The sequence below is a fragment of the Theobroma cacao genome, chromosome 9 (assembly GCF_053813885.1).
Source record: "Theobroma cacao isolate CCN51 chromosome 9, ASM5381388v1, whole genome shotgun sequence".
Lineage (NCBI taxonomy): Eukaryota > Viridiplantae > Streptophyta > Magnoliopsida > Malvales > Malvaceae > Theobroma > Theobroma cacao.
In genome coordinates, this window is record NC_142647.1 from 13520384 (window position 1) to 13530440 (window position 10057).

Sequence of the window (10057 nt, forward strand, 5' to 3'; positions counted from 1 at the left end):
TTTTTTAAAGACTTAAACCCTGATAATGTATAACTAATTTTATAAACTATCAGCGCATCAAATCCAATATAAATTCTTAATTTATTATTACTTTCGAATCACACTTTAATCCAATGAAAACAACGTCGAAACGGGCCTTTTACATTAGCTGAGAAGGACATAACCTTGTAAACTCTCCTCTTCTTCACAAGCGGAATCCAAAGAGTAAATTGCAAGCATGGAGGAACATAGAAAGAAGCCCAATGTCAGTCGACGGTCAATTTTAATGGGCCCATCACACCAACAACAAAATTGAAACAAAGCAAACCCAATAGTTCCCTTTCCGGAAGCCCCCGACCGACGCCCTCCTCCTCTCTGTCTCTCTCTCTCTCTCTCAGAGCTCATTTCTTTCTGCAAACGAAGCAAATCACTGAATCCCACTCCAAAATAAACTCCTGCTTTGTCCTCATTTCCGCCCAATTCCCCCTTAGATCCACCCAAATTCAACGCCGTAATTCCATAACCCCGGATCAGCCCTAGCAGATCTCGCAACATCAAACAACTAAACAAATGTCGTGCTTGGCACTTTCTCTCCAACCAGCCAACGGATCCGACATCCTTCTCCAAACCCGAGAATGGTTCCCTCCAGCCCGTGCCCTAGTTGCCCTCCATGCATTCCGCCAAACCCGTCTTGCCTTCTCCAACAAAAACCCTGCCTCCGCTGCCGCTTCCACCTCCGCCCCCTCATCGTCCTCCACCTCCGAATGTGATGCTGCCACCGAATCCATCGGCGACGACCCCCTTGCTGCCTCCAGCGGCCAATTAATCGTTGGCGTTGAAAGTAAGTATCGCGTCGTTTACCGCCTTGTGAACTCCATTTACGTCCTCGGAATCACTACCGCCGATCACGACAATTTGATCAACGTTTTTGAGTGCATCCACATAGTTAATCAAGCCGTTAGCGTCATCGTAACCGCCTGCCGTGGCGTGGACGTCACCCCCGAAAAACTCGCCCGCAAATATGCCGAGGTTTACATGGCACTCGACATTGTCCTGCGTGGAGTCAGCAACATCCGTCTCGCCGCCATGCTCTCCGCTATGCACGGCGACGGGATCGCCAAGATGGTCCATTCCGCACTAGACACCGAAGCCAAGATCCGTGGTGCTGACACGTGGCTGAACGTCGAAGCCCATTCGGTCGAACACCAATCCAACGTTGAAGCCTTTTCCAGTGCGAATTTCGAATTGCCACCAGAAACCCTAGCGGCGGGCGACCGGATAGCTTCAACGCTTGTACCTCAGAGTACAAGTGAGCAAGACGAGAAAATGGTTAAAGAAGAGAATTCAGAAGCCGTAAAGGATCCGTTCGCTGCGAGTGAATCCATAAATAAGCAAGAAGAGTTAGTTGGAGGGTTTAAGAAGACGAAGGATCCATCAGCTACTGATTTAACGGTGGCGTTGGCGGGGTTAGAGGTGACTACATTGCCTCCAGCTGAAGCAACCCAATCTACAGATATTACTGTTGAAGGGTTTGAAGGGAAGTATGGAGGTATTGAGTTTGGCAATGAACAGGCTACCCTTGGAGAAGCTTTTGAAGGGTTTAGTGATGCTTGGGGTGGAGGATTGGATGCTTCCGAGTTTTTGGAAAATAAAAAGGTTAAGAAACAGGAAGGACTTAGTGGGCTTGAACTTTTGCAAACTGGGGATAGTGCTGCTCCTCCAACTGCAGCTGCGGCTGGTGCTGATGGAGGAAAGTCTCTTGAGGATCTTTTGGTGAAGAAGACTGAGATGAAAGGTCCTGAAATGTATATTTCAGAGGAGATTAGTGCAGAGTTTAGGGAATCATTGCTTGCAAGAGTTGGATTAATGGGTGTGGTTTACTTGAGAACTATGCCTCCTAAAAATTCTGGTGATAAGGATACTGAGTTTTCATTTCGTGTTGAAGGTACAAGTTCCGTTAAGAGGTTTGTTATGCAGAGTTCACGGGTTAGTAGCCTAGGTAATGGAATGTTTCATGTGAGAACTGCCCCATCTGAGGAGCCTATACCGATTTTGAAGTATAGTTTGTTACCTAGGTTGACACCATTGCCTTTGAGAATTAGGTTGATTAAGCGTCAAAGTGGGACTTTACTTTCAGTAATGATACAGTATATTTCAAGCCCAGAGTTACTAGCACCATTGAATGATGTAACCTTTGTTCTGAAATTGCCAGTTGATCCAACATTGTTAAAGGTTTCGCCTAAAGCTGTGTTGAGCAGATCAGAGAGAGAATTGAAGTGGCATGTGCCGGAGATTCCACTGAAGGGTACTCCTGGCAAGTTAAGAGTGAGGATGCCTGTGGATTCTAGTGAAGATGACGAAGACCTAGAAGTTGTTGGTTATGTAAAATTTTCAGTGCAAGGAGCTACTTCATTGTCTGGGGTCTGTCTGCGGGCTGCTTCTGAGGGTAAGACAGATTTTTATGAGGTGAATCATCGGTATGAGAGTGGTGTTTATATGTGCAATTGAACTGTGATAAGATAATTATTTCCATACAAAATTGTTGTGTTTTTCCTAATCTTCCCTGTTCTTTTTGGGGAGAGATGTGATTTGGTCACTTTTGTAGAATTGTTGGATATTGATCTTGTAATCTAGATTGACTTTTGTAAAAGCTTGTGTCTTCCTGTTGTTTACTATCGATTTTCACTGGCGGCATGTGAATTTTTTTTGTCCTTTATTGTTGTATCTGTTTAGACTTTGCATTCTTTTGTGGAGTACATTTTATTCTTGTGAAACTGTGACCATGTAAGCATGATTGCTCCTTTTTGTATTTTTAGAAAGAAAAGGACTTGTAAAGAAGTGATTTTTTGTTTCTGGAATGCCGGTCCTATCTTTAATTATGGTTTCTATTCTTTGTACCATAGAACTTTCTACATCAAGTTAAATTGTGCTAAATATAAGTAGGTCTGGATGGTTGAAAGCTAGAATTACAATGCAGTCAAGTTTAGGCTACATGTAAACTTTTCTCTATAGTAATATAATGAGAATATGTGGCATTAGCTTTTTTTTTTTTTTTAATAATTAATAAGTTATGAACCTGACTAATGCAATTGAGACCCCTTAGATTAAGGGTAGTTGATTTAAAAAATTATGCCTTCTTTGGAGACTCTAAATTCCCAGTTTCTACATTTTTTAGAATTTCCTGTTCATTTTATGAGAAATGAGATCACAATAGCATTATTTTCTTCTTCATTCTTTTGATAGCTTGCTAACTATTTAACAACCCTCCAAGGCAAGCGTAGAGAGGGAGCTGAAAAGGGTCTAAGTAAAAGAAGTGACCCTAGATGGTTCTTATCAGGTTTGTGGTGTCCATTCTCCTTTAGATAATAAGTTTGTAGTCAGAGTGTCCTGTCTCATAATCTGTTTGAACTGGGTGCATGACGTGACTTGTTTAAAATCTGCTTTTATTAAATGTCATGAGAGATGGATGATAACTGATTGTTGATATCCAGTTGTTGTACTATTATCTGGTGAAGGAAGTTCTAGCAAACTGCAATGGAACAAAAATATCCCTTGATTGTAATGTCTGGTGATATTTGTTAGGTAGTTGGCCTGACTAGTCACCTGGCGAAGTGTGGATTTATTTTTTATTTTTATTTTTTTTGGGTACTAGTATGGCTGGACTGTTGGTCAAATATAACAAACATTAAGTTTTCAGATCCCACTTTAAGGGCGTTTTGCATTTTGACGTTAGCTCTAAAATGGTGAAGCACTTAACTTTTCTCTGAGGCCAGAACTTTTATCATATTAGATGATGGCTGCAGACTGCACCTGTCTGAAATTTCTGTTCTTTTCCTTTATAGTTTGTTCTTTCAAATTTCATGAGTAAATTTGATAGCTTGGAATATTATAAAATTTGAATTGCATAAATTGTATTTTCCTCTGAAAATGTTATCATGAAGATTTCTGGCTATTTGAAATTGTGATTAGCAGCTTGGTCTTATAAGTGCAAACTGTTAGTCCTGATTTATGTAGGTAAGCAAGTATTTGTTATGACTGTCATACTTTAGACTCTTGAGTTACAGAAGATGTATTCATTTGCGTGATCTTTAACTTTCTGCATCTTTGAGGATTCTTGGCTTGGATTCTGGAATGTTAAAGAAACAAGTTCAAGTCCATTTAAATAATCTGAAGTTTGATCTTTTGGATGAACGGTGAATCTTGGATGTTCACCAAAAGGTCATTCAATTCAGTGCTGCCTAGCCCTATAGCTACAAAAGACTTGCCATTTTTATAATTACTTTAAAAAAATGCAAACCAGCCTGCATATATTTAGTTCTTTGCAACCCTGTTGTTGGAATTGTGCTTATAATTGCTGAACTTTGTGATTAACTGACTTTTCTATGAAGGGAGCATTATAAGCGAGGTAATGAATGTTGAGTGCCCAGCCAGTGGCATTGGAAAATAAGTCTGATGTCCTTAAAGCCCCTTTCTCTTCTCCCACTTCTCTCATACTCCTATAGTTTGGTAAGTTTGTGGTGAGGATGTTAGAGCTGGGAATTGGCAGTTATAAAGGTAATTGTTTTCTTTAGTTAATTGGAATAGCAAGATATATGAAATCAGCTCCTCGGTTTATCTCATGGGGAGACATGATAGAAGTTTTGAGGTGCTTTTAGAAGCGTGCTATATAGCAAAATTTTAGTTCTACGGGCATGCATTCATTTTTCTTCTATTTTCTCGCGGTATTGGGCTTTCGTACAGATAAATGATGGGTTGGGAGATATGCCTCGTGAAGTGTTGGAAAGATTAAAAATATTTCCAATATAGATTTATTATTAAATGAAAAATAAAAAAATTAAATAATAACAATAATAATAATAATAATAATAATGAATTTAGAAAGACATAAAAATAAAAAAGTGAAAAACCAAATCAAAACTATTTCATAAAAATTAAAAATTGTATATAGTTCTTTCTTTTACTGTAAACATTTTCTTTTTATAAAAATGAGATAAGAACTGACAATAAATTAAAAATAATATATTTAATTAAATAGTTTAGTTTTAAGAAATAAGATGTATTCCAACGTTGACGATGCAGTGAAAAAGCAAATAACAAAGCAAATAACGAAAGCGTAAATTGTAATGTGTTAAATATTAGATTTATTTTTTAAAAAATTTGATCATTTATAATATTTCACATATGGATTAAAATTTATTCTTATTTTTGTGTTAAAAATAACTATAAATATATTAAAAAATAATGAAAAATTATAAAAAAAAGTCAATCTCAACATAACGAGAGTCAAAATCTAGAAATTTATTGTTATATTTAAGTTCTATGGAGAACCATAAGATTCGAATAAAATTTTTTACATGGTTTGAAGAATATTACTTAAGATCAATAAATACTACAAAAAACATAGTAAAATAGCAAATAACTAGAGGATAAATTGAATCTCAACACCCTCATTTGATAGATGTTCAATATTCTTACAAAAATATACGAATAAGAGCAACTCTTTTAAGGATGAAGTCCTCAGACTTAGGAGAACAAGATTCCTCAAAAGACAAAAAATGATAGTTGAACAAAACAACTATACAAATATAAATCTCCATACCATCGCAAAACAACTAGAAAAATATAGAAGCACTAGTTGAAAATCAACTGAAATTCACTCAAACATAGACAATAAATACAAAAGTCAGTAAGTCCAAAGAACCAATTTTCAAATTTTTTGAAATTCCAAAAAAATATCACCAACCGTATCAAAATCAATTTTTGAGAGAAGTTCAAAATAGTATTGATGCCCTAGAAAGCCAAACTTTGGGAATGATAGCCCTTGATACTCCTCTACAATAAAGCCATTCAATAAACATGATAAACCAACAAACAAATTCAGAAGACACTAATGACCAGCAGATTAACAAAATAGTTTAGAAGGAACAAAAAAAGCTTTACTATCTTAAATCATAACACCTAATCTGAACATAAAAGAATAACCCACTTTCCAAAATAAGTATCATGCCAACATAATTATGAATGAAATATTGATGGAATGTCTGAATACAATATCCTCAGTACACTTCAACAAATGACAATGGTATTAAAGGTATGTAAAACCCAAAATCAAAAAGACCAAATGTCACGACTCGGTACTCCCTTCGAGTTCGTGACATCCGCCGCGATGTCTCGATAGACATTCATTACCCGAAATGTCAACTGAAACCTCGCAAGACTCTCGCATCAGTTTTACATCTCCCCTATGAGCAATAGTTACTAAACATCATGTTTTAAAAGAATATAGACTATTTTCAAATCAAAACGATCAAAAAGTAATTTCTGCCACACAGGGGTATTTTGATCATTTTTACTTGAAAAATTTCAAATCTTGGTAAAAATATGATATACGAGTAATAAGCATCCATTTCATGTCTAGAAATAAGTTTCGTTGTCTAATTCATCAATTTAAAGTGAAATTATAGCTATTCAAATTAAATAAAAATATTAAATAAAATATTTTATTTTTTTATAAAATAATATTTATAGAACTCTGCGTAAATAATTTTTGTAACGTAAAAGCAAAATAAATTCATACATACAGTGGCACACGCAGCCAGGTATACAAAATATTCTACAATGACATGTGGGCTCCCAAAATAAACAAATATGTACAAGAAGGTAGACCTTCGATTTCTAAGGATGTAAATTCAAAAGTAAATCCTCGACGAAATCAGTTATCTACAGACTATCTTGAGCCTGAAATGGGTGAAAAGGATGGGTGAATTTTTATAAACCCAATGAGTAAGCAAATTTCATCTAAAACATCTAAAGCCGAGTAAATGGAGACAATTTAAAATATCTCATCATAATATGATTCATAACATCAAATCTCATTTCAACCCATGTAAATCAATTTCATTTCATCAAAATCAACAAGGCTTATGATTCTCTTAATGTCACGACTCGGAACCTGTCTCAGGCCCATGACAATCGCCGCGACGTCCCGATTGACACTCATTATCCGGAATGCCAACCGAAACCCCGCAAGGCTTACATATCAGTTTCTTTCCTTTCCTGTGAGCAATCATTGTTAAATATCGAGTTTTTAGAGAATATATACTATTTTAGATCAAAAACAATCAAAATAAAATTTTCGTTACACAGGGGTATTTTGGTCATTTTTTTCTCAAAAATTTCAAAACTGGCTAAAACGTAATATACAAGTACAAAATACATAATTCATATTCAAAATGAGTTTAAGAGTCAAAAATCTTCATTTAAAACGAAATTACGGTTATTTGAATATAATAAGAAAATAAAAGAAATATTAAGGGAAATATTCTATTTTCTTATAAAACAATATTTACAGAGTTATACGTGAATAATTTTTATAGCGTAAAAGCTAAATAAATTTATACATACTGAAATACAGTAAGCCAAAATATTTAATTTAATTTACAATAACAAGAAGGCCCCCGAATAAACAAAAGTAAAGAGGACTGTGAACCTACGGTTTGGAAAATGCAGATCCAATGGTAGTCCTCGATGAGATCAGCTATCTACAGTCTATACTGAACCTGAAATGGGTGGAAAGGAGTTGGGTGAGATTTTACAATCCCAATGAGTAAACAGACATTATCATAAATATCTAAAGGCGAGTAAAATGGAGGCAAGTTTAAACAATAAATTTCAACCCATTTCATAATGTTTTCAATTTATTTCTTAAACCATAAAATATTTGTAATTTACCAAAACAATTATTAAGGCTTATGTCTTTTATTAAAACAAGGCTCAAGCCAAAACTAATCCTCGGGGATACCTTGGCCGAGGCATCTAACCGAGTCCGCCAAGGGTGTTAAAATATTCACACGTGAAACACATTTTTATTTTTAAAAACCAGCCGTTCCTTGGCGTTGGCCGAGTTACACATTCACGTGGGGGTTCGACGTGAAGTGAGCTCTAATACTACCCCGGGAGTTACCCTCCTCGCCTCTACAACCGGAGTAACTATATAACTGGGTTTACCGTGCCCCTCTAATAGGCAGTCCACGGAAACCCGTCACTGCAGTGACTAACCCACCAATTTTAATAAAATTTCGACAGTATAACGTGGCTTTTATTTATTTATCCAACCTGCATAGTAAAACAACTTACATAAATTTCCAAATGCATTCACAAAATATAGCCACATATACTCATTTCTCATAAGCCATTCCTAGGAAAATATATATTTTTCAAGTCAATTTGTAGCCTCCAATTACTCAATTTCATAATCAATACAATATATTTTTATTTGTCACATTTATTCCTAAAACATCAAAAATCTCGTTTTAATCTCGTTCTCATTTCATAAAATACATAAAGGGCATTTAAAATAAACTCTAGATAATTTACAATAATAATAAGTTTACTCACCGTTTGTACAAACTAAAAGCTTTCTAAGCGCCCCGATCACTACTTGTCGGGTACGACTTCTTTGCCTTTTTCGGAAGGCTCTCCTCTTAGACACATTACAAAAATTTACACAATTCATCACATTGATGCTAAATCACTATATAATTAACTTAAATCCTATACTAATGCATGGTATGAAATGCAATAGCCTAAAACGGCTTAAACGCGGTATTAACCTATTTTTGGCACTTTGCCCGATAAATTGCTAACGCGCTCCATTTTAACTCTAAATCATCCCATTCTCTCTCCAACATTTCTAACCATTAAATATCAGCCAATAACCTTCTAAAAACAACAAAATCAGCTCACTCCCTTCCTTGGAAAATTCGGCCAAAAATGGGACATTAACTCGGTTAATTTTCTACTTTGTTTTTCTATCACGTTTAATCGTTTTTCATCATTTTCTCTTCATTTCCCTTAGAATAAAATCAATTCATCATCATTGTACAGCATTGAGCATTCAGCCAAGAGTGGGTATTGTGAAAATTTAATGATTTCTTGCCCAATTTAATTTCTAAACACATTTAACTAACTAAAACTATCAATTTAACTAAAAATCAAAACCTAAAAATTTCAATTTCTCTCCCCTAGAATTTCGTCCAGACCTTGATATCTCTTTTTGATCTCTCTCCTCAAGCATGCTAAATGGAAATAAAGGCATAGGAAATGTAGAAATCAAGCTAAAATCAAAAAATCTTACCGTTAGACGCGTAAACGGTCGAAAACCGCGAATTTCCCTTTGAATTTTCTTGTTTCTCTTTGGTTTTTCTTTTTTTCTTCCTTTCCTCTCTATTTCCTCTCTTGTTCTTCCTTATGGCCGGCCAGCACTCAAAATTTGGGTTTAAATGGGCTGACTTTTCATTAAAATAATATTATTTCATTAAAAAATGCCACGTGTCACTTTCCCATTGGCCCATTTTTTCAATTTCATCCATTTGTTTCCAAATTTTCACCATACACTTGTCCCACATATCCATAGCTTAGATAAAATTCTCAGACTTATCCAAAGTCTCGGTGGAGTAATTTTTGAAATTTACACTTTTGCCCCCGTAAAAGTGAAAAATTACATTTTTGCCCAAAAAACTGAAAAATTGCCCATAGACATATTTTTCATCCCTTATACTCATACCATTCTCCAATTTGTCAAATTTGATCTAAATTCTCTCAAAATCTCAAATTTTGTCCGTGGGTGGCAATATTACGATTTTGCCCCTACACTCCAAAAATCACCAGAATTAAACTTTTTCACTTCCTATCATTAAATTATACTTCAAATAGTTAATCTTGGTCAAAAATTTCACTCCATGATCAAATTATTATCTTAGGTGGCAAAATGACGATTTTGCCCTTGAATATCAAAATTTCTAATTTTACCCCAAATGAACCCTCGAACTCCGAACAATCATTTTTAGTCATTCCCGGACTATAAAATATTAAATTTCATCCTACAATTCCTATTTGAACTAGTTCGAGGTTAAATCAATTTAAGTGTACCGTTAGGTACAATATCGGGTTTCGTCTATTCTTAGGTGCTTTTCTAGCGTAATAACATGCTACTCAATGCATGTATGTCATGACATGTATTTATAGGGTCGGGTTTTACACTTAAAACTTGGCTCGTGCTAAAAACTTGCACTCGGTG

At 35.4% G+C, this 10057-nt stretch overlaps 1 protein-coding gene across 1 annotated transcript; it reads left to right on the forward strand.

Annotated features, from left to right (window-relative positions):
* The first annotated feature begins 211 nt into the window (after positions 1–211).
* On the forward strand, positions 212–2629 carry LOC18589262 (muniscin carboxy-terminal mu-like domain protein). Its single transcript, XM_007014149.3, has one exon. The coding sequence runs from the start codon at positions 550–552 to the stop codon at positions 2485–2487; it is 1938 nt and encodes a 645-aa protein (XP_007014211.3). The 5' UTR covers positions 212–549; the 3' UTR covers positions 2488–2629.
* Positions 2630–10057: the final 7428 nt, after the last annotated feature.